Raw genomic sequence first — 26,584 nt, 5'->3', positions numbered from 1 at the left:
GCAACTGTCATTAAGGGCTGCCACCACCCAGGACTGTCACTGCTGTCACCAGGGATACAGGGGTACGACGGCACACACAAGGGGTTTTAGGAACAGATTTTGTTCCCTTCATCAACAGATTCTAAAGAATCCATGAACTCATGAACATAGCTCGCTCGCTTTGGTCTCTTAAGTATCGCTTTGCTGATGTAGTTTTAATACGTTTTATGTATTGCATTGAGCTGATCCAACAATATTCACGGCATATGTACATGAAAATAAACTTGATCCTCATTCTTAATCTGAGCTGTTGACCATGGACCTTTTGCTTTCAAAGTTCAGATGAGAGGTACAGATGCACGAACGAGTCCATCTATCAAACCAGATCTCGAATCTAATCTCCAAGAACTGCTAGTATCTGAATATCCTCAGCAATTTCCCCCACATCGTTGCCTCTCCCGTCTCCCTGCCATACTTGCAATATGTGAGAAGGAAAGAATAGAAGTATACCAGATGTATTAATGAAGCTAATATGTAAAACCGAGTCAAACCGAGTGAAAACATAAAAGAACACACCTGGAAGGTAAGAGATTTTCATTCTGAATTTATTTCAATGTAATGTGGCATACGGAAAAAATCGCTATCTGCTATCTATTCCGTGACTTAATAACATCTCCGAAGTACTAAATTTTCAGAATCAGTGTAAACCATTGTACTATTATCCAGAGCTGATCACAATGTTACCGAACAGATGACATTAATGGAATATTTCACGTGGGATAATCTGAAGAGTGAATACTATGCTTGGTCTTCTGCGAATCTGCAAAACGAAAACTCAAGCAGCTATGCAGTAAGCAAGAAATACTTCCAAAGTATTAGTCATTGAATCAAGCAAAATTAGACACACGATTTAAAGTTGTCAGTTAGTACAAGTGACACGTTAACTAAAGTTGGTTTACCGTGGGATTTATTAATACTTCTGACTAAATTTGTTGGTAGCGACGGATGTCCAACCAAACAACTATAGGTGGTTCCCTTCTCCCAGTCTTCTGCGCTGATCCTCAGTTTGCTGGTGACCGAGTTAGAGCCGTTTTCCTTATCGCTGTTAAACTGGATGGAGAATCCCGAATGCAAAAGGGTGTCATTAGCCATCCAGCCGACATATATATCTTCCGGATAAAAACCGGTCGCGAAGCAAATTAAAGTAGCTGCTTCCTCGGCTTGAATCTCCTCAGCTGATGGGTACAAGAGGTAGACTTTCGGACGGTGCACTTCAGTAACTGGAATAGAAAAATATATGCTGGATTAGTTTCGTCTGTGATTTGCAGATTACTCCGTAATCTTCAAGATTAGAGGAGATTTTATTTACCATTCTATTGACTGGTTCATGAATGTCACGGTCCAACAGTTTATTTAATACACTACGTGGCCTCAACACGGAGCTTAATTGCGCTTACCCTCGTCTTTTTTGGTGGCGATTGTCAGTGGTGTTGGCATATCACGGTCTTCGACGAAGCACAGGTATTCAGTTCCACTGTTCCACTCCTCTGCACTGATCTTCAGCTTGCTGATGATGACGGATTTACTTCCCCTCCACTCTGGACCGCGAGTCACTACTCCGTTCATTCTTCGTCTCCCGTTTACTCGCCAGGAGACTGTGACATTCTGTAAATCAGTGTAAACCACTTCGCACACAATTGTTGCCCTCCGAAGCATCCAAATCTCTTCAAAAGAAGGCTTTTTAATAATGGCATTAATGTCTGCCCCACGGCATTCTTCTGGCAAAAAAGTGGGAATGGTTATATTCATTCTGTGATTTTCAAGATGTGGATTATATCAACTGTAACCAGGTCACAGTAGCTGATAATCCCACTTACTACGCATTTCTTTGTGAATTTTTTCCAGCTTCCCTAATTCAGCTACTCCTGCCTGATCAGTCTGACACCTGTGTCTTCCTTGCGTGATATGCTCATTGACTCTCCCAGTTATTGATACCACAGCGCAAACAGTACACTGACACGACTTTAACAGTAAGTACTTTTCCCCATTCAAGGATGCAAAAGAAGTCCATTTGTGCACGTTAAACAGTACAGCAACCATGTACCAGAAGCGAATGGAATAAGGGCTCAAGGCCCTTAAAGCTGTGGGGAACAGGATATCATGACGATCGATACTGGGGGCTCGGATGCTCAATCTAATTCAATGATATCACTGGGGGATATACTGTAATATACCTGTTTATATACAAGCTATGAGCCATCGTAGGCTGCAGGAAATATCCTATGAGTATTTGGTGGGATTTAGACAAGAAAAGTAGATTTATAAGTACCTAGCAGACTGAATGTAACATGGAAAACGTGAGGATATCGACCTAGGAGAAATCAATATGACAATAGTGTATTTTATGAATGGTCGAAAACTGGAAAATGTTGGTGCTCGGAGTGGTCTGAATGTTCTTGTGCATGAACCATTGAATATGCAGAGCAGATTGCTACAATTTATTATAGTTATTGTTTGGAACATGTCACAGAAATCTCAATTCACAGTCGGTGCCAACTTTAGGACAGGATATCGTTCCTCCCGGAAGAAGACATGGACTGCTTCATTTGATGAGTCGTTGTGATTAGATTTGTCCAATATGCTTACATTCACGACCTTCTGTGCTTATCATGGAAAGAAGTTCATTCATGAGGCTCCTGAACTGTATTGAACCGCACAAACTATCAAATACAATGACGTCATTGTGCTTGTATAATTGATTGACATCATTTTCTTTGGTGCAATTAATGGCTCCGACCTTTGCCAACCAGCAACATGGAGCACGATAGCGCGACGCTATTACCACTCGCAGCGTTCTGGAGTTCGGAGATTAATGCCTGTGCTGTTCTGTAAGGAAGCCTATACGTTCTCCCCGTGGAATGCTCGGGGTTTCCCCAACTGCTCCAGTTTCTTCCCAGAGTCAAAGAAGTACAAACCGGGTTGGTTAATTGATGTCATTGCGAAGCATGACTCGCATGTATGTGTATCGCAATGGAATAAATGGAATTGCAGAGGCACGAGAGAGGAACTTGTACAGGTAGATTGGAAGAGGATACTGGCGGGAATAACGGCAGAGTAAAGATGGCTGAAGTTTCTGGGAATAGCTCACAAGGCGCAGGACAGATATGTGCCACAGAGGAAGCATTTCCCAAATGGCAGGTGTAGGCAACTGTGGTTGACAAAGGAAGATACGGACTGCGTTAAAGCCAAGGAAAGGGCATATAAGGTAGCAGAAGTGACTGAGAATTTAGATGATTGGGAAGCTTTTAGAATCAAACAAAAAACAACGAAAAAATCTATAAGAAGGGAAAATTTGAAATGTGAGGACAGACTAGCGAATAATATAAAGCAGGATAATAGAAGTTTTAATTTTCAATTATATAAAGTGTAAAAGGGAAGTGAGAGGTAATATTGGACCATTCGAAAATGATCCTGGTAAGGTAGTAATGGGGCCGAAGAAATGCCAAATGAACGTAATGTGTACTTTGATCCTATCTTCACTGTGGCAGGTACAAGCAGTGTACCTGAAGTCCATGGGCTTCAGAAAGCAGGAATGAGTGCCTTTGCTACTGAAACGGAAAAAAGTGCAAGGCAAACTTAAAGGTCTTAAGGTACGTAAGTCATCTCGGCCAGATGGTCTACATCCCAGACTCCTGAGAGAGGTTGCTGAAGAGATAACGGATGCATTGGCCATGATCTTTCAAGAATCACTTGATTCTGGCATGTTTCGGAGGACTGGAAGATTTCAAATTTCATTGCACCCTTTAAGAAGGGAATGTTATAGGCTAGTTAGCCTAATCTAAGAAGTTGGGAAAATTTTGGAGTCCATTATTAAGGATGAGGTTTCGACGTGCTTGGAGACTGATGATAAAAAATAAGTCAAAGAAGACATGGGTTTTGTGAAGGGAAATCTTGCCTGACAAATCTCTTACAGTGCTTCGAGAAAGTGACAACCAGCGTGGATAGAGGTGAGGGAGTGGATGTAATTTACTTGGATTTTCAGAAGGGGTTTAACAAGGTGCCACACATGAGGCTGCTCAACACGATAAAACCCTATCTCGTTCATTCATGCTGGCATGAATAGCTGACAGGCAGGAGTGAATGGGTATAAAAGGAACCTTTTTTTCTGGTTAGTTGCTGCTAACTAGTGATGTTCCTCAGGGGTCAGAAATAGGACAGCTCTTTTTCACATTGTTGATCAGTGGTTCACATAGTCGAATTGACGGCTGCGCGGCAAAATTTGTGGATGATACGAAGATAGTTGGAGCGGGGGGTAGTGCTTAGGAGTCAATTCAATTGCAGCAGGGCTTAGACAAATTGGATGAATTGGCAAAAGAGTGGCAGATGGAACACAGTGGTGGGCCATATATGATAACACATTTTGGTAAGAGGAACAGTAGTGTGGACTATTATTTAAATGGGGAGAAGTTTCAAATATCGGAGTTGCAGAGGGACTTAGATGACCTCGTGGAAGACTCCCAGAGGGTTAATTTACAGGTTGAGTTTGTAGTTACGAAGGCCAATGCAACTTTGGCATTCATTGCAAGGGGAATAGAATATAACAACAAGGAGTTTGCGCTGTACCTTTAGAAGACAGTAGTCAGGCCGCACTTAAAAGTATTGTCAACGGTTTTGGGCCCAATATCTCAGAAATGATTTGTTGTCATTGGAGAGAGTCCAGAGGAGGTTTACAAGGATGATTCCAGGAATGATTGGGAAAACATACTCACTGGAATTTAGAAGAATGCGTGTGGATCTCATTGAAACCTACCTAATGTTGAAAGGACGAGATAGGGTAATGTGGAAATGATTCTTCTATGGTGGGGGTATCTAGAACTAGAAAGCAGAGCCTCAAGATTGACCCGCGACCCTTCAGAACAGAGTTAACGAGGAGTTATTTCAGCTAGAGAGTAGTAGATCTTTGGAATGCTCTGCCAAAGACTGCGGTGCTGGCCGCCCGTGCATATGGTTAAGGCGGAATTTGATCGTTTCCTGATCGGTAAGGGCATCAAATAATATGGAGAGAAGGCAGGCTTATGGGTTTGAGTGGGATCCAGGATCAGACATGATGGAATGGCGGTTCGGACGGTGGACTGCATGGCCTACTTCTGTTCCTATGTCATGTTTTTTTTAGTCTTACTGTAAAATTGACCCGTAATTAGGTTAGCGTTAATCAGGGACGTGCAGCTTTTGGGGTGACGTGGCTCGAAAGACAGAAATAGACTACCGCACACTGTATCGCTAAATGAATGTTCACTGTATAGTGGGATCTAATGGACCAAGTAATTGACAGAATTATGTTGACTTTGCTTCTTCCTGTGAATTACAGTTCAGTTTCTTCATGAAACGGCTACGTGTGAAATCACTAATCTGCCCCTAGATAGTCGTAGATGATATTATCTTTTGTTGCCGATGACCATCAACACCATGCGAGAGAAAACAAAAACTGACACTCGTCAGGTTGAAAGTTTTCCACTCAGACGAGCTTTCACCAGTCCCGGTCAGATGGCTGCTGATGGTATGGAGAATTTCAATACTTACTTAACTAATCGTGGAAATGGATTTAGGAGCCCAGAGATAATGTTGCAGCTATATAGGACCTTGGTCAAACCCCACTTGGAGTACTGTGCTCAGTTCTGGTCGCCTGACTATTGGAAGGACGTGGAAGCCATAGAAAGGGTGCACTGAAGATTTACAAGGATGTTGCCCGGCTGGGGGAGCATGCCTTATGAGAATAGGTTGAGTGAACTTGGCCTTTTCTCCTTGGAGCGACGCAGAATGAGAGGTGACGATGCGAGGCATTGATCTTGTGGATAGTCAGAGGCTGTTTCCCAGGGCTGAACTGGTTGCCAGAAGAGGGCACAGGTTTAAGGTGATGGGGAGTTGGTACAGAGCAGATGTCAGGGGAAAAGTATTTTACTCAGAGAGTGTGGAGTGCGGGGAATGGGCTGCCAGCAACTGTGGTGGAGGCAGATACCATAAAGTCATTTAAGAGGGTTTTAGACAGGTACATGGAGCTTCGTAAAATAGAGGTCTATAGGTAATTCTGGTCATTTCTAAGGCAGGGACATGCTCGGCACAACTTTGTGGGCCGGAGGGCTTGTATTGTGCTGTAGGTTTTCTACGTTTCTATGACTCACATCAGTTAGTTGGACCTACATTTCTTTGGTTATTCTAAGATATAGGGCAGAATAGGGCCGTCCGGCCATTCTGGCAGCGCGGCCAGCAACTCCCGATATAACCCTGGCCTAATCACTGGACAATTTACAACGATCAATTAACTTACTAACCGGTAAATCTTTAGACTGTGGAAGGAAATCGGAGTAACTGGAGGAAGTCCACGCATTGCACAGAAAGGACGTACAAAATCATTAAAGAGGATCGTCCCATACAATTATTTACGCCAAACGCATTGGAGACTCATCGCTAAACCATCCCTCGGTTACCTGTGAGTTATTAGTACATTAAATCGTATATATTTATGATACTCCACTTGAGCTTAATCATGTCTGTTTACAAGTGTGATCCATTAAACAATCTTCTTAGAATATAATCAGAAACGGCAAGAATGGGCTCCATTCATATTGTCATTCATCAATTAATGTCCGCACACATTCCTTCAGCTTTACCCTATTTAGCTTCTATTGGTGAGGCAAATTAATATTATAATGCACTTTGTCTTTGCAGGTTCAATAGAGATCCGTTTGTATCTCATTAATTTTAGTTAACGCTCATAATATTATTATTGCGGACCATCAGAATGGTCTGATTTCTACTATAGTACATTACAATGAACGTTCCACTCTGCTCATTGCAGGCGGTTGATACATTTTATCTCTAGTCTGGGATGTCGAACATAAAAAGGATATGTGCATTTTGGCAAACTGTACTTACCTTTCGGGGTCGTGATGTTTGCTTTCACAATAGCATTTGAAGGTGGGTGCGTGACGACACAGGAGTATCTTGCGTCCTTCTTCCAATCGGCTGAAGTCAAGTAAAGGAGGCTTCTCGTGCTGAAGGTCATGTCCTGTTGAAGTGCTGTGGAGAAGATGGTAGTGTTCGAGTGGAACGCGGCTCCGTCCTTCTGCCACAAAACGGTTATGTCATCGGGGTAGAATCCCGTTATCATGCATGTGAGCGCAGCGAAACCCGCAGTTTCAATCTGCTCTGGAGACGGGGGCAAGAGGTGTAAGCTTGGTTCCAATGGCTTGGCTGCAAAAGAAGGTCAAACAGTATTAACCTCCAAAAACTGCCTTTCTCAAATGTAGTTGAAATGAAACGGTGCAAATATTTCGCTAGTCTTGTAGGATCTGCCGAGAAGAAACATTGCCCCCCCCTTTCTATTTGACAGGGTTTCTATCAATACGCTTGACAATCTGTTAAGACTGCATGGTGAGCAGCCTGCTTGTTAATGAGCTGCTAAGGGTAATGGTGACAATAACATTCTGTTCGGAATTATGCTACGTGTGGCGTACCACAGTACTGTGATCTTGTTGTTTGTGATCGAAATAACGATTTGCATGTGTTTATAAGAAATATAATTTCTGAGGTTATGGCTGACACTAAACTTGCTGAATCGTGAGGCTTGGTGTCTAAACCTGTGACACGACATAGATTAAATAGAAAGTTACTTGTGCGGCGGCAGATGAACTTTAATGACATATTATTAAGAAACGTTAATGAACAGAGAGATATTGGAGTTCAAGTCCATAGTACACTGACAGTGGCAGCACCGCTAGGTGGAATGTTGACAAAGCAACACGACATTCTTGCCTTAATAGATCGGGACTTATCATGTGAGTGTTAGGAAGTTCCGTTTTAATTTTACCAAATATTCGTGAACGCTCGTTTGAAATACGAAGTTCAGTTCTGCTCACCACTTTATAAAATGAATGTCATTGCGCTGGTAAGAGTGGATATCATGGTCAACTGTATGTAATCTAGCTGGAGAACCTTACTTATGGGGAGTAATTAGATAGAATGTGCTTGTTTTCTCTGGAGTGAAGAGAACTGAGGAGTGACCCGATAAAAGCAGATACAATTATCAGCGACAAAGATAAGCTAAATTGACAACATCACTCCTTATTACTAGACTATAAACTCCAAAGAGAGCATATGCTTAAGTTAAGAGAAGGAGCTTTAGGGAAAGGTATATCAAAGACAATTGTTGATATCTGGATCGTGCTGGACGTGGATGTGGTCACTATATTGAGAAAGTATTTGGACCTCACAGAATTAGGAAAGACGTTTAAAGAATTATTTTCTGTTACTGCACATTGGATTGAGATAGATGTTAAACAGTTTTCAGAGGGCCAACTGTATTTGTGTGTTGCGTGATATAATGACTGCGACGACTGAGTGTGGTAGCACAGGGATTCCGCTATTAGTATGTCTGACACAAATCTCTAAAAACCTGGTTTCAGTATTGACGTGCTCTGCTGGACTTTATATGATTGTCGAGTGACTGCGCGCGTTTAATTTATTTTCTTCAATTCCAATGTCGAAATACATGCAGGTACAGACTACGTTGACAACTATAACTTATTCCAAATGTGGAGGAGGAGGGTAGGCTCTGTGAGGAGTTGTTGAAACAACAAAACAATTTTAAAAATGTACAATTCCATAGTGCCTATGCTCACTGGGTTTTACTGGGGGGATGGGGCTGCTCTTATGTTCTAGGATAATATGTATCCAACATTTCGGTTAACTATGCATTGGGGGAATTTTATCGGTGTCCTAATTGTCGCAACGCCCATCTTCCCCTGAATTACGTATTGCCTTACGGGTCTACCAGAGGTCAACTCGCTCAAAGTCATGCCAGTTTTCCTCTCCAATATACTATCTGACATCCAGCAGTTTCTGTTCAGCTTTCTGCATCCACACTACTTTGTGTTTCGATTGTCCTTATCGCACACACCTTTTCTGTTCCGTGTCAGTTTTGATAATGGCGTAGCTAATTGATTGTTCTGCACCAAGCAGGAGTATTCAACCCCGCTGTCCCACTCCGCAACACTGCTGGTCAAACGGCTAACTGTCCGGTATTGGGTTCCGAACTTTGTTGCTTGTCCAGTTTGAACACCATCAGCCCTTTTCTTTCCACCCACTGTCCAGGAGATGGAAACCTCAGCTGGAGTTGTGGCGATCACTTCACACACCAGTGTGGCAATTTTGTTTATCCATATTTCTTCAACAGTAGGATCTCTGAGAAACAATGCGAAACCTAGAGCACAAAATTGAGAGGATGATTTATTGATGACGAACCTGAAACTTAGCACTGAATTCAATTTAATAATAAAGAAGGGTGATGGGACGGATGCATTCAGACTTTCCCTTAAAGGACGACAGTGATAACATACCGGAGAGGGGAAAGAGTCAGTGGCTTGTGGCAGAATAGTCAGAGGTATGGAGCCAGCCGAGGGAAGCAGACTGAGAGAGGACAGAACACAGAAAGCTAGATTATGGAAGCGAATATTGGATGGAGAAAAGTGCCAAAATATGCAGCGTCTAAGATCATTCCGTGTATTTAGCAAGAACAGTTTAGCACAAGGTTTCACTGTTTGAGTCGTTCTGTGGTTGCCTCGACTACTTTCTTCCTTTCATTTATATTTTTCCAACACTTTCATTATTGCATGCTGACTCCTGCCAGGGATATAACATATCAGTAAAATTTAATATGCATCGAAATTTAAAAAGGATCACAGAAGATCTTTCACGACCCCTTGCCAGTGCTTCTCCTTTAATTGGCCCGGACTCCTTATAATATTTTCGGATACACACATTTTGTTCTATTAATTTGACCAGAAATCAATATTCACTGATGCAACATGACATGTTGTGCGTACAGTTTCAGGATTTGTTTGGAATTCTTACCTCTGTTATTTCATGTTTGCTGCCTAAACGTTCAGAATCACATTCCTGTCTTTCCCTTACCCAAACTCTATATTGACAGGCATTTCAATATTTACTAGCATGACTCTTTTTAAACCGTGTTGATACATTATCACAACCCAACAACAGTAAAACTGAGGATGAAAGTGGAAATATTTCACCTGTATATCGGGAACTCCCTCTCACCTGATTCGGTTCGTATGTCTTTGCGGATGTTCCTGCCCGTTGCAGAGTGGTATACTTGGCACGAGAACACAGAACCACTGGCCCATTCATTCAGCGGCACTTTCAGCACACTTGCTGAGGTAAACGTTCCATCCGATGTTTTAGCAGGAGGCCTGGTGGTAATGCCAGAATGTACGGCTCGTTGGTTTTTCTGCCAGTTCACTGCGATGTTTTCAGGTAGGTAGTCGCTCATGACACAAATCAATTCCACAAAACCCTGTGCCTTTTGTCCATCAGTTGCAGAATAGACATTGATGTTTGGTGAACTTGCTAAAATTAACGAAAACAAAAGACTTACTTCTACTGATTTGGTTAGACACTTATCACTATCCTGCAAAATATTCATCTTCAGAAGCATAGTTGAACTGATTGAATCAATTTTACTCTGTTCTTGGTGACAACGTGTTAGGCATAAGACAGCTGCAATATTCCTTACATCAAGAGTTATGCTAGCGCTTCTAAGACGTTTTGGCTGAAGGGGCGACTCAAGGTGCGGTATTTCCTTCAGTATAGTGGTACACTGTATCAGAGTTTGCAGTGAATATATCATGTACCTTGAATGGTACTTTGAAATTTCGCCTGATAAACTTTTGGCCGTTTCAAAGGTGCTCACAAAGCAACACAGAGAAGAAAGATTGAAAATCTAGCTGCCGGAATGAAAATATTTCACTTAATGTCAAAAACACCAAGGAGCTGATTATTGAGTGAAGGAAGAGAAAACAGCGGGTTCATGAGCCAGTCCTCATCTTGGGAGAGAATCACCAACTTCAACGTTATCATTTCAGAGGACCTATCCTGAGTCCAAGATCGTAAGTGCCATTAGAAATTAAACATAGCAGCGCAACTACTTTCTTAGAAGTTTGAGAAGATTCAGCATGTCACCTAAAACTTTGACAAACTTATGTAGTTATGCGACGCAATATGCCATTGGAAATGCCAATGCCCTAGAGTAGAAAGGCTACAAAAAGGTCGTGGATACTGCCCAGTTCAGCACTAGAAAAGGTCTCCCCACCATTAAGCGCATCTATATGGATCGCTGAAACAGGAATGCCGCATTTATCTTCAAGGACCACCACCATCCGGGCCACACTCCCTTATCGCAAGCGCCATCAGAAAGGAGGTACAGAAGCCTCAGGACCCAAACCATGAGATTCAGAAACAATTATTACCCCTTCAGCATCAGGTTTCCGAACCAGCAAGGATACCTTCAGTCAACCTCATTCACCCTGACACTGCGCTGCTCCCACAACCCACAGCTCACTGTAAAAAAATCATCTCATGTTGTCGATATTTATTGTTTATTTGTTTGTTTATTTATTTCTTATTGTTATTATATTTGCATTTTTATGTATTTGCACAATTTGCGTTTTTCCCATTTTTTGTTCATCTTGATGTGAACGGGGTTTCATTGATTTTATTCTGTTCAATGGTATCAATGAAATACATTTAATGTGAATGTCCGCAAGAAAATTAATTTCAGGTTTTTATATGATGACATATGAATATTGATTATACTTTGAACTTTGTACTTTGATGATCATGATGTACATAAAATATGAGTAGTGCAAAGTTTGTTAAAAGGTGATCCTAGCTGAAACGTCACCAATTTGCCCACAGCAGACAACACTGAGTTTTATAATTTGCACAATTACATTTTTCTCAAACTGCATCTTGCTGTTGATGAGTATTGACGTGTACTGAGTGTGGGAATCAAAATAGCAAGTTTACAGTATGCCCGCTGAGATGAACGTGGCATTAGATAACATCGATCATCATGCCACTTTAATTCTCCATTAAACATCCCATTTGACACATTGAGAGACAATTTGCTGTGCCACGTGGGATGAAACTGAAGCAAACTCGTGAAATGCGCCGTTTGTGTCAAATCAAATTAGCCAGGAATGTCCTGGGCAGCCTGCAGCAATCTCTGTTTCCGGCGCCGACACAGCATGCTCACATTCAGTAACCGTAAGAATACGGCTTTGGAATATGGGAGAAAACCGAAGCACCTGGAGAAAACACACACAATGACGGAGAAGAAAGTACAAACATCTGAAAGACAGGAATTGAGCCCCAATCATGTGGCTGTCACTGTGATAGCGTTATGCCAACTGCTCACTAGAATCACATGGATCGGTGTTGGGTCCCGAATATTTATAATAAGTCTAAACGATAAGGACGAAGGCAACATTAATATTTAGAAAGAGTTTTGGAGAAGCAGAAGCCAAGTGATAACTCAGCAGTGCTACTATTGTAGCACGGCGGGTTTGATTTTGGAGTTCTATTCCAGCGCTATGTCTAAGGAGTTTGCTCGGTCTCCCCGACACCGTGTGGGTTTCCTCCCAATACTCTCATTAACTCCTATAGTCCAAAGGCAGATTGGTTAGAAAATTATCCTCTGATTAGGTTAGGTTTAAAATGGAGAGCGGTAGGGTGGGGTGACTAGTTGCAAAAGAAAGTCGTTTCTGTGCTGTACCTCTGAATAAAATAAAAGCAACAGACGAAAAAATTAGAAGAGTTTCGATCCACCGAATGTGCACTGTAGTTGTACAAGTCATTTACACTAATTCTACGTGAATCCATTTTGGTTTATGCACCTCCACAATCACATCAATTCCACCCAAGTCTACCATTGTTCTAAGCACTGTGAACTAGCACTGGATTTGCAGGGGGAGGGGAACCAGAGTGTTAGAGCAGATGGTGAGGTGGAGGCGGCTAAAGGTCATGCGAGAGCTGCGAGTATAGTGCATGGAGTAAAGCCAGATCTAACATATAAAGAGGCTTTGAGGAAAGAGAAACAGACTAAAGGCCGTAAGGATAGTCAGGTAGAGGGGCTAAAGTTCATGTACTTCAATGCAAGAAACATCAGGAACGAAGGTGATGAACTGAGAGCTTGGATACATACATGGAATTATGATGCAGTGTCCAGTACTGCCTCTTGGCTTGCACCAGGGCAGGAATGGATTCTCAATATTCCTGGATTTCAATGTTTTAAAAGGGATAGAGAGGGGTGGGGGAAGGTGAGGAGGGGTGGCATTACTGGTCAGGGATACTATTACAGCTACAGAAAGGGTGGATAATGTCGCAGGATCCTCTTTTCAGTCGGTATGGGTAGAGGTCAGGAATAGGAGGGGAGCAGTTACTCTATTGGGAGTATTATATAGGCCCCCTGGCAGCAGCAGAGATACCGAGGAGTAAATTAGGAGGCAGATTTTGGAAAGGTGCAAAAATAGCAGGGTTGTTATCATGGGTGACTTTAACTTCCCTAATATTGATTGGCACCTGATTAGTTGCACTGGTTTAGACGAGGAGGTGTTTGTTAAGTGCATCCAGACGGATTCCTGTCATAGTAAGTTGACAAGCCGTCTAGGGAAAGTGCTTCACTAGATCTGTCAATGAGACTAGTGGTGTGCCACAGGGATTAGTGCTGAGTCCATTATTATTTGTCATCTATATCAATGATCTGGATGATAATGTGGTAAATTGGATAAGCAAATTTGCTGATGATACAAAGATTGGAGGTGCAGTGGACAGCGAGGAAGGTTTTCAAAGCTTGCAGAGGGATCTGGACCAGCTGGGAAAATGGGCTGAAAATGGCAGATGGAGTTTAATACTGACGAGTATGAGGTATTGCACTTTGGAAGGGCAAACCAAGGTAGAACATACAAGGTAAATGGTAGGGCACTGAGGAGTGCAGAAGAACAGGGGGATCTAGGAACACAGATACAAAATTTCCTAAAAGCGGTGTCACAGTCAGATAGGGTATTAAAGAGAGCATTGGGTACATTGGCCTTTATAAATCAAAGTATTGAGTAAACGAGTTGGAATGTTGTGGTGAGGTTGTATGAGGCATTGGTGAGGCCGAATTTGGAGTATTGTTTACAGTTTTGGTCACCGAATTATGGAAAGGTTGAAAGAGTGCAGAGAAGGTTTACAAGGATGTTGCCCAGACTTGAGAAACTGTGTTAACGAGGAAGGTTGAATATGTTAGGACTTTAGTCACTGGAGCATAGAAGAATGAGAGGAGACTTGACAGAAGTGTATAAAATTATGATGGGTATAGATAGAGTGAAAGCAAGCAGACTTTTTCAACTGAGCCTAGGGAAGAAAAAGAAAACAGAGGACATAGGTTAAGGGTGAAGGGGGAAAAGTTTAAAGGGAACATTAGGTGGGGCTTCTTCACACAGTGAGTGGTGCCACTGTGGAATGAGCTGCCAGATGAAGTTGTAAGTGTGGGCTCACTTTTAATATTTAAGAAAAACTTGGACAGGTACATGGATGGGGGTTGTATGGAGGGATATGGGCCGGGGGCGGGTTAGTGGGACTAGGCGGAAAAATGGTTTGGCACAGCCAAGAAGGGCCAAAATGCCTGTTTCTGTGTTGTAATGTTCTATGGTCCTATGGTTCTATATAGTATAACCATATAACAATTACAGCACGGAAACAGGCCATATCAGTCCTTCTAATCTGTGCCAAACGCTTACTCTCACCTCGTCCCACCTACCTGCTCTTAGCCCATAACCCTCCATTCCTTTCCTGTCCATATAACTATCCCTTTTTTTAAATGACAAAATAGAACCTGCCTCTACCACTTCTACTGGAAGCTCGTTCAACACAGCTACCACTCTCAAGATAAAGAAGTTTCCCCTCGAGTTACCCATAAACCTTTGCCCCTTAACTCTCAAGGTGGTTTCTTCTTTCTTTATGTTACTGCGTATGTTAATCAAAATGGCTTCTTTGTTATGATAAATGCTTTCTCTCGCAGTTTGTTTGGGTAAAAATTTACCGATAAATAGAATTGTATTTGTTTATTAACCAATTTGTATTAATGTTATTCTGTCTTCTGGGTCTGTAAGCTAGCGTTGGCGGGCTTTTGGGGAGTCGATGAGAGGGGCTGAGAGAGAAAGGACGCGATGCTGTAAACTGGGCGACGGAACGGACCCCGAGCGGGGGTCCGAGGCCAGGATTGTCGGTTAGGAGAGGAGACGAAGTCAAATGTGCCGGGGGTGCTTGGTTGATCACTGCGGGTGGTCCTGAGCTGCCAGTCGAGGAGGTCTGAGGGGATCGAATGCTGCCAGAAGATTTCGATAATTGAGCTCCAACGGTTGTGCACGGTTTGGACTTTGATAAGTTTGGCGCCCTTTCTTTACTTTCTTTTCCTTCATATATACTGTATCGTTATTAATCACTTAGTTCTAGCAATGTCTATAAAGTGTAATCATTTAATCGCATATGGTGTACTGTCTGTTATTTGGCGGGGTGGAGACATCACACAGCATCCACACAAGCTGATTATCCAGTTTGGCGGGGCCGAAGGCTGCTCCCCCTAGACGGCAGTGAGCTGAGAGAGCCAAAGGCGTGCCAGGGGCCTACACTTTTCATGCACAGTTGTTTGACAGAATCATCCTGTTTTTATACATTCACTACTAATTCACTACTAACCTGCACAGATTAGTTGACCATTCCTAACACGTCCTCACGGCACCATACTGTCGTCAAGCAGTATGAGCGATAACGGCTAATGGGAATTCTTTTTCAGATATAATTTAAAATCTCACAGAAGTATTTTCTCCTCTGATGAATTCTTCCATGTGGATTGTCACCTGTTCCTGACTCCCAGCATTTCTGGGACAGGTCAGCTGTGGAACTGCTGGGAGTCAATCATACATTACAAAAACACCGAACCGGGCCCACCAAGCCTATGCTGATATTCCTCACCCGTCTACATAAATCCTATGTGTTTACTGTACGACAGTGTCCCCCTATGCCTTGACTATTTTACTGCGTTGTCGAAACAGTTCTTAAACATAGCTATTACCTTTATAACCATATAACCATATAACAATTACAGCACGGAAGCAGGCCATCTCGGCCCTTCTAGTCCGGGCTGAATGCTTACTCTCACCTACCCCCTCTGGCCAGCACTCAGCCCATAACCCTCCATTCCTTTCCTGTCCATATACCTATCAATTTTTATTTTAAATGACAAAATAGAACCTGCATCTACCACTTCTACTGGCTCGTTCCACACAGCTAACACTCTCTGACTAAAGAAATTCCCCCTCGTGTTAACCCTAAACTTTTGCCCCTTAACTCTCAACTCATATACTCTAGTTTGAATTTCCCCTACTCTGAATGGAAAAAGCCTATCCACGTCAACTCTATCCACCCCCTCATAGTTTTAAATACCTTAATCAAGTCCCCTCTCAACCTTCTATGCTCCGAAGAATAAAGACCTAACTTGTTCTGTAACTTACGTGCTGAATCACACTTAACATTCTTATATATCTCCTCTGTACTCTTTCTATTTTGTTGAAATTTTCCCTATAATTCGGTGAACAGAAATGTACACAATACTCCAAATTTGGCCTCACCAATGCCTTGTATAATTGTAATATTCCATCCCAGCTCCTATACTCAATGCTCTGATTTATGAAGGCCAGCACACCAAAAGCTTTCTTCACCACCCTGCCCACATGAAATTCCACCTTCAGGGAACTATGCACCATCAGTCCTAGATCACTGTTCTATTGCATTCCTCAATGTCCTACCATTTACCATGTATGACCTATTTTGATTATTCCTACCATAAATTATCACCTCATACTTAACAGCATTAAACTCCATCTTCCATCTTTCATCGCACTGTTCTAACTGGCCTAAATCTCTCTGCAAGCTTTGAAAACCTATTACATTATCCACAACACCACTATCTTATTTTCATCTGCATTCTTCCTAATTCAATTTACCACCCCATCATCCAGATTATTAATGTATATGACAAACAACACTGGACCCGGTACCGATCCCTGTGGCTTACCACTAGTCACCAGCCTCCAACCTGACAAACAGTTATCCACCACTACTCTCTTGCATCTCCCATCCAGCCACTGTCGAATCCATTTGTGTACTTCAATATTAATAGCTAATGGTTGAACCTTCCTCATTAAGCTTCTGTGTTGAAATTTGTTAAAGGCTTTACTGAAATCCATATAGACAACATCCACTGCTTTACCCTCGTCAACTTTCCTAGTAACTAGTACCTAATACTAGTTCATAGTATTAGGTAACAAACCGGGTCAGGTCACAGATCTCTCTGTGGGTGAGCATCTGAGTGACGCTGACCACCACTCCCTGGCTTTTAAGATTATCATGGAGAAGGATAGAATCAGAGAGGACAGGATTTCTTTTTATTGGAGAAGGGCAAATTATGAGGCTACAAGGCTAAAACTTGCGGGTGTGAATTGGGACGATGTATTTGCAGGGAAATGTACTATGAACATGTGGTCGTTGTTTAGGGATCTCTTGCAGGATGTTAGCGATAAATTTGTCCCGGTGTGGAAGATAAAGAATTGTAGGGTGAAGGAACCATGGGTGACAAGTGAAGTGGAAAATCTTGTCGGGTGGAAGAAGGCAGCATACATGAGGTTTAGGAAGCAAGGATCAGATGGGTCTATTGAGGAATATAGGGTAGCAAGAAATGAGCTTAAGAAGGGGCTGAGGAGAGCAAGAAAGGGGCAGGAGAAGGCTTTGGCAAGTATGGATAAGGCATTCTGCAATTATGTGAGGAACAAAAGCTTGACAGGAGTGAAGATAGGACCGATTAGATATAAAGGTGGGAAGATGTGCCTGGAGGCTGTGGAAGTGAGCGAGTTCCTCAATGAATACTTCTCTTCCGTATTCACCAATGAGAGGGAACTTGATGATTGTGAGAACAATATGAGTGAGGTTGATGTTGTGGAGCATGTTGATATTAAGGCAGAAGAGGTATGGGATTTGTTAAAATACATTAGGACGGATAAGTCCCCAGGGCCTGACGGAATCTTCCAAAGGCTGCTCTATGAGGCAAGGGAAGAGATTGCTGATCTTCCACCTAGGATCTTTTTGTCCTTGTCGTCCATGGGAATGATACCGGACGATTGGAGGGAGGCGAATGTTGACACTTGTTAAAAAAAGTAAGTAGGCATAGTCCGGGTAGACCAGTGAGCCTTAAGTCTGTGGTGGGAAAGCTGTTGGAAAAAGAATCTTGCAGACAGAATCTATGGGCATTCAGAGTATCATGGTCTGATCAGTGACAGTCAGCATGGCTTTGTGAAGGGCAGATCGTGTCTAACAAGCCTGATAGTGTTCTTTGAGGAAGTGACCAGCCATATAGATGAGGGTAGTGCAGTGAATGTGATCTACATGGATTTTTGTAAGGCATTTGACAAGGGTCCACACAGTAGGCTTATTCAGAAAGTCAGAAGGCATGGGATCCAGGGAAGTTTGTACAGGTGGATTCAGAATTGGCTTGCCTGCAGAAAGCAGTGGCTCCTGGTGGAGGCAGTACATTCGGAGTGGGGGGTTGTGACTAGTGGTGACCCACAAGGATCGGTTCTGGGACTATTTTCGTGATTCTTATAATGAACTGGATGTGGGGGTGGAAGGGTGGGTTGGAAATTTTTCAGACAACACAAAGGTTGGTGGTGTTGTGGATAGTGTAGAGGATTGTCTAAGATTGCAGAAAGACATTGACAGGATGCAGAAGGGGGCTGCGAAATGACAGATGGAGTTCAACCCAGAGAAGTGTGAGGTGATACACTTTGGAAGGACCAACTCCAAGGCAGAGTACAAAGTAAATGGCAGGATACTTGGAAGTGTGGAGGAGCAGAGGGATCTGGTGGTACATGTCCACAGATCCCTGAAAGTTGCGTCACACGTATATAGTGTATTTAAGAAAGCTTATGGAGTGTTAGCTTTCATAAGACGAGGTTTAGGGTTTAAGAGTCGCGGGATAATTTTGCAGTTCTGTAAAACTCTGATTAAGACACACTTGGAGTACTGTGTCTAGTTCTGGTCGCCTCACTATTGGAAGGATGTGGAAGCATTGGAAAGGGTACAGAGGAGATTTACCAGGATGCTGCCTGGTTTAGTCAGTATACATTATGATCAGAGATTAAGGGAGCTAGGGCTTTACTCTCTGGAGAGGAGGATGAGAGGAGACATGATAGAGGTGTACAAGATATTAAGCGGAATAGATAGCGTGGACAGCCAGCGCCTCTTCCCCAGGCACCACTGCTCAATACAAGAGGGCATGGATTTAAGGTAAGGGAAGGAAAGTTCAAAGGGGATAATAGAGGACGGAGTTTTTACTCAGAGAGTGTTTGGTGCGTGGAATGCTCTGCCTGAGTCAGTGGTGCGGGCAGATACACAAGTGAAATTTAAGAGACTACTGGACAGGTATGTGAGGACTTAAGGTGGAGGGTTATATGGCAGATTTTAAGGGTCTGCACAGCATCATGGGCCGAAGGACCTGACTGTTCTGTATTTATTTTCTATGTAACAATATTCTTTTGAAAATTAACTAACCCACTGCACGTCTTTCGGATGTGGGAGAAAACCGAAGCATGAAAATGAGGTCCCACATTTATGATAGAGTCTAGGTAAAGTTTTATTTTTTTATCGTAGTTTATTACAGATATTGGAATTACTTACATGCAGCAGAAGGATATTGCAATACTTTTTAAAAGAGAGATGTATGCGCAATAACATATCACAGGTGGGGGATGTGGAGGTTAGTGCTTATAATAAGACTGACGACGGTGAAGTGGAGAAGTAGGATTAGCGACGGGATGGCGAAGTCCATTTCCTACTTTGTATATTTGCATTCTTGCCTTGAATGTTAATGTCAACAAAGGAATCAAAAGCCAGGTATGAATAGAGTTGGTAGCTAGATTTAATTAAATCATTGGACCAATTGAGGGTAATGGGATAAGGCATCACATCCATAATGTTTCTGTGTGTTATGAAGTCCCTGTCTGAAGGGATTGTGCAGGCACAAACTGTGATCCTATTTCGGAAATACATGGATCGCTGCAGTTTGCAGGGTGAAGGAGGTTGGGCTCATATTGGGTACTATGGGACTAAATGCTTTATTCCTTCTGGGCCTTCTCACGCATGATTGTGCCAATAGCCACCTCTCAATCACCTGCGTATTTTACATGAAGTGGGCAAGTGAACAAATAAAAACGAGGAATCTATAAGCAGAGCAGTCACTGTGTGAGTGGACCAGTGTTGGAGTTGGGAGGATCTGACTCACCAAGCTTGAGCGACAACACGCTTGGGCGAGGCAAATATTCGGTTATTTTCATCTTCTACAATCTTCCTCGGTTGGTACAGAGAGCAGTGAGGATTAATCCAGGGATGTGTTGCGTTTTTTGTGTGAGGAGTGGAAACCTGGGAGACCTCCAGCATTCTGCATAACCACATTTTCTTCAGGTTCACCGAATTACAAGTCCTCAAACAACATATTATGGAACTGGAGCAGCGGCTCGTTGACCTTCGGCTCATACGGGAAAATGAGGTGGTGAGAGATAGCATCTAGAGGGAGTGGTCACGCCAAAGCATAGTGACTGTCAGGAGAAGGAAAGAAAATGGGCAGCCAATGCAGAATACGTCTCTGGCTTTTCCCCTCAATAATAAGTATACCACTTGGAGTGTGTGTGCAGGTGTGTGTGTGTGTGTGTGTGTGTGTGTGTGTGTGTGTGTGTGTGTGTGTGTGTGTGTGTCTGTGTGCGTGTGTGTCTGCGTGCCTGTGTGTGTGTTGGGGGGGTGCACTACGACGACCTACCAACAGGGGGAAACCGCAGCGTTAGGGTTTCTGGCACTGCATCTGCTGCTGTGGCTCAAAAGGAAAGGGGACAGAACTAGTGATAGGAACAAGAACACACACAAAATGCTGGTGGAACACAACAGGCCAGGCAACATCTACAGGGAGAACCCTCGGCTCGAAACATCGACAGTGTTGTTGTTTGAATTTACAGGAGCTGCGGAGTTCCTCGTGTTTGCTCTAGTAATAGGAGCAATTGACGCCAGAATCTGTGGACACGATAGAGTCACCAAGATAATATGTTGTTTCATAAGTGCAAGTTTCAGAGGCGTCTCGGAATGGGTCCAAAGAATTTTAAATGGGGAAGATGAGCAGACAGAAGTCTGGGTACACAGAAACACCAATGCCATAGGTAGGAAAAGGGAGAAGTCCTAAAGAGAGAATTTAAGCTTCTAAGTAAAAAGCTGAAAACCAGGACCTCCAGTGTTTTACTGTGCTCTCTGGAGTTCTGCCAGTGCTGCGCCACAGTGAAGTTCAAAATAGGATAGTCTAGCAGATGAATGTATGTTTGAGGAAATAGTGCAGGGGCACTGTTGAAGATCATTGAGATCTCTTCTGGATGACCTACACAATAGGAGCGTGCTTGGGGATCAATATATTTGCAGGAATGTTTACAGGAGCTGTTGCAGAGGGTTTCAACTAACTTGGCGAGGTGATGGGAGACGGTGAGATAGTGCTGAGGTTGTGGCAGCTGGTATGCAAGCAGAGGCAGTGTGTAGTGGGATTTTCAAGAAGGTCAGATAGATGATTGAGCAAAATGGCAGTCAGTGACTTGTAGTGTAACAGGGAGACATGTGCAAAAATGGTGACGAATACTGGACAGAAGATCTTATATCTGAATGCATGCAGTTTGCAAAATAAGGTAGATGATTTGTAGCGCAGTTTGAGACTGGCGGATATGACGATGTAGTCATCACTGAGTCATGGCTGAAAGAAGATTATAGTTGGGAGCTTAACATCCAAGGATACACATTGTATGGACAGAACTGACAGGTAGGTAGAAGGGATGGCTTGATTCTGTTAGGAGAAAATGAAATTCAATACTGAGAAAGAGGTGATAAAGGATCGAAGATGTAGAATCGCTATAGGTAGAGTTAAGGAACAGCAAGCGTAACAAAGCATGGATGGGAGATACTGTATTACTAGAGAGAAGGTGCTTGGAAAGCTGATAGGACTGCAAGTGGATAAATCATCTGGACCAAATGGACTACAACCTATGGTTTTAAAGTGGTAGTTGATGAGGTTGTGGAGGCTTTAGTAGTGATCCTTCAAGAATCACTAGATTCTGGCATGATTCCAGAGGGCTGTAAAATTGCAAATGTCGATACACTCTTCAACAAAGGAAGAAGGCTGAATAAAGTAAATTATAGACCAGTTAAGCTTACCTCAGTGGTTGGAAAATGTTTAATTCGATTGTTAAGGCTGAGGCTTCGGGTACTTGGAAGCATAGCTTCCTTAAGGGAAAAATCTTCACAAATTATTTAGAACTCTTTGCAGACGTAGCCTCGGTATTAGAGGAAAGATACTAGCACGGATTGGCTGATTGGCAGGAGGCAGAGTGGGAATAAAGCCAGTCTGTATCGGTTGGTTGCGGTGACTCTGGTGTTATACAGTGGTCTGTCGGGCCGCATCTTTTTACGTTATATGCCAATAAATTGATGACTTTGTGGCGGTTTGCAGAGGATTCCAGATATGTTGAGAGTCGGGAGTTTTGAGAAAACAGGGAGTCTGCGGAAGGACTTAGGTGGATTGGGAGAATGATCAAAGAAGTGACAGTTGTAATACAAAGAAGAAGTGTATGGTCATGCACTTCGGCAGAAGGACAACGCTTGGGGCTTCTTATCTTGGAAAGGATGTGATGACATTTGTAGAAAGTTCAAAGTAAATTGACTAAAGTGATTCAAAGTTTGAACGTCTATCATATGAGGAGCGTTTGATGGCTCTGGCCTGTATTTATTGGAATTTAGTAAAAATTAGAGGGTGATGACGTTAAAAACGTATCAAGTGTGGAAAAGCCTAAACGATGTGGACGAGAAGAATATGGTTCCTCTTGTGAAGGAGTCTAGAATCAGAGGGCACAACGACAGAACTGAGGGACGTCCATTTAGAAAGGAGATGAGCATGAATTTCTTTAGCCAGACGGTGGTGAATCTGTGGATTTCGTTGCAATACACGGTGTACAGGCCAGATCATTGAGTGTATTTAAAGGTCAGGTTGATAGATTGTTGATAACTTGAAATAGCGAAGCACACTCGATGGGCCGAATGGCCTAATTCTGCTCCAATGTCATTGCCTTATGGGTAATCCTGGGTACTGATTGAGAGAATTGATTCTAACCGCTCTGGATTTGCAAGGGAAGTAAAGGTGAAGATAAAATATGTGCGTCGAGTTATGGGGATCAAGACAGAAAACCCTGGATGTCACTTGTCGAAGCGAAGGAATCTTGAGATACGACTCGGAGATCAGGAACCATCCATTCATTTCACTGGACTGAATAACAGGTGCTGGTATGAGACAGCTTCCTTTCGATTGTCACAAGCACATCAAAATAGAAAAGGTATTGATTTAGTTTGGAAGTATTCAATAAATTCATCCTCCGGTACTCCTCTGTCGAACCCTTCCCAATTGTTTGTTTAAGTGCGCGGAATCGGCTGTGTTTGACGTCTGATAAGTTCCTTTCACCAAAATGATCAAAACCCGAGGGGAAGGTCTACATTAATTGCTAGTATTGGGAGAAAATGGGCTGGGCAGATGGAATAATATTCCTCAGCGCTACATACTATCAAAGGCGACTTTTTTACTTGCCTATTAATAAAAAAAACACGTAGAATTGGACTAGGTTCCAACAAATATACAGACAAAAACGAAATTCAGAGGAGTTTTAGAACGAGCTAAGCTCGGACAAAGGAACTTTACAGCATGTTTGAAACTTAAAAAAATGAAACAAACTAACAGCAATAAGGTCAAATAAATTGCACGAATTATGGGTAGTTTTATAAATTGCTTCCCTCCGCTTTTGTGGGTGGCAGGATACTGTCAGATATTTACCTTCTTTTGAGCTTGTATTGGGGAGGAATTACTTGTAGGCACTATTGTTCAATTCATTTGATGAAAATTAAAACACGTTTTCCAGCAATGTTTCCATTGCACCCTATATTTAACTGACGGCAATTTTATATTTTGTCCTGCACCACAGTCTGTTTAACACTGGGGACTTTTACAATTCGTGCCTGGAGCGATACTGAACACCTGAAAGAACATTTATTACGATCTGGAGTGTAACTTTTAACTGAAAGTAGCGCGGTGGCAATTGACTTGAAGCATTGAGCAAGATGGTGGAGATTTAATATTATCGTGTCCCGCTTTCGCAGACTAAGTTGATTATGTTACCATTCAACCAGTATCTCTTCTAGCCTTGCAATCAGAACCACCTTTCGCCTGCCTCTGCCTTCCCTGAACATTCTGGATACTGACATTAAAATATAACCAAAGGTATACAAGTCAAACGAGTCTGAGAAAATCTGTTTCAGCCCATACTTCCAGACTTGTACGCATTATAAGGATTATTAGACCACGATGTGTGTTTCTAAATAAAAGGCATGTTATTCTATTCCAGAAAAGTACGAATTTGTTTTCATTACGAATTTATGCTTCAACCTCCCCGCCAAGTATCAAATTATTGAATTACAGTTTATATTTCTATCGACACTTTTATGCAATGAAACCTATTTCATCTTCAAGGTTCTTTCGTACTCGGGTTCACATGGCACTCTAAATCTTCATATATTTCAACCGATAAAGAGGTTTCCTCTAATAGAGGTATCGCACGGCAATATAGCTCATGTCTGTGACAGTGGGAAGCTAATCGGCACACAAATATACAAATACATGAAAAATAGCATTATATCAATGCATCAGGTAACACTTTAAAGTTACTGTCGGGGGAGGCATGCAGCAGGTCGAGGGTAATTGGTGCGATTCGATTTGTAAAAATACTATGTTCGGTTTTCTTCTTTTAAGCCAATGAATGTATTATCTTGGGAGGAAAGGCGCGTATGTAATTTCTTCTGTGACATCTCAGCGAGTTAGTATTTTTCTATTCCAAAAGTACATTATTAAATTGCACTACCTCGTTTGTATTACTTAAATAAGAATCTCATTGCCCTTCTCATCGGGGAATATATGCGCTTGCCCAAAATGTAATAAAAGATGTCACTTACCAGCTTTCACAGTCAGCTTTGTGCCAGCTCCGTATAAGTCACACAATGATTTACTTCCTATTCATCCCAATACGGAAAGTAATCATTAAGAGCGATTTATAAAGGTCGATCTTCCAGAATTAGACACGAACAAATGGTTTAACAATATATTCTAGTCATTAATGGGTCTCAATTTCTTTGTTTTCATCCGCTCTTCTGTTTATTCAGTGCATAATAAGGGTATGTGATATTGAAACAGGAATGTTGATGATTGAGCACCAAGGAATGTGGGCAGAATTCAACGCAACGAAGATTTTTTTCCAAATTATGTCGAGCAACATCCATGAACGTAAAGTCACAGTTTGTAATCTCATTTACAAATCGAGGAACAAAATAAAACAGTCCCGGAGGTTTGTGCTATGGCTTAGACTACTGTGGCATAGTAATGGCACATCATTTCACGTGAGCACAATAACCTCACTGTTGTAAATAGTGTATAAATCCGTCAAGTAATCCTATACCTCCATGATATGAGGGAACTGGACATGAATGAAAATGTTTTATTGGCTTCCATCGATAATAACTCTTAGCCAGACAGACATCAAGGAAAATATCAAAGCTTTGTTACTCATATGATTATAATATTTATACTACAATTACACAAATATATAGAGCAAGGCTCCATTATACGTACCAGTGTCTGGCAGAGGCAGAATGTTTGTCAGTGAAAAGTTTTAGTCGCTGAAGGAATGTCTTGCATTAGTTTTGCATTGAGAATTGCGGAGGAGATTTATGTATGACGGGGATTGAAGATAAATCACTGTGACACATCCACACATGGTCTCTGGCACAGTGATTGATGCAATAGCAATAAGGTCTCCATTTTCATAACTCTGGAAGGACAAAGTGACGCTGGACCTCCCACTGTGCCCGCTTGGATATGTGCGGCATAGCGACTGTCGCTAATTTTTTTATGAACCAGCCCTCGCTCTACGGTGGATTCCGTTACTGCTAGCAAGTTTCTTCTCCACTGGGCCGAAGCAATTATAGTTTCTGGCGTGAAAGATTTTCAAAACGTATTTGAATTGGTTTGTGCTCAGCTCCGTTACTGTGGGAGTAGTAATTATTGCAAAAATAAATGGCTGTGTCTTCCGCAACTAGATTACTGATCTGCAAGGAAAAGGACTTTGCCTGATGGTTGACAGATTCCGCAAATCGCCCTCCAGTCGATAATCGTTCCCTATAATCTTGACCGGGAATTTGGCGGTACCAATGTGGTTCATCCAAATCATAGGGAGAATATATTAAAATACAGTTGATGGTCAGAGTTTCGCCTGGTTGTTTTGTTGCTTCGCTTGGTGTTTGTTCCATCCATGCACTGAAGGCACCTGAAACGAGGAAATCATTTTTAATCATCGCATTTCTGAAGCAGCACAGGATTTAACATAAAATGAAATTTTCTACGCAACGGCAATACAATAATCATTATTCTCTTTAAAAATGAACTGCACGTACTCGGTAACCACGCTAAAATTGTCAAAATACACAGAATATTCATTGTTTCTTCTCCGCCAGAAAGCCTGTTAAGTAGAGAAAGTTCCAGACA

The 26,584-nt window shown here is 42.3% G+C and overlaps 1 gene segment (V, D, J or C); it reads right to left on the bottom strand.

Annotated features, from left to right (window-relative positions):
* Nucleotides 1-607: 607 nt before the first annotated feature.
* Nucleotides 608-26,584, bottom strand: LOC132381826 (Ig heavy chain C region-like). The segment is given in 7 exon segments: nt 608-1,259; nt 1,437-1,757; nt 6,913-7,230; nt 8,936-9,238; nt 10,093-10,401; nt 26,055-26,366; nt 26,494-26,584. Coding segments are annotated over 7 exon segments (1,989 nt in total).

This window comes from Hypanus sabinus, chromosome 26, assembly GCF_030144855.1.
Source record: "Hypanus sabinus isolate sHypSab1 chromosome 26, sHypSab1.hap1, whole genome shotgun sequence".
Lineage (NCBI taxonomy): Eukaryota > Metazoa > Chordata > Chondrichthyes > Myliobatiformes > Dasyatidae > Hypanus > Hypanus sabinus.
The sequence above is the reverse complement of the archived record's forward strand: the minus strand, read 5'-3'. Positions and strand labels throughout refer to the sequence as shown.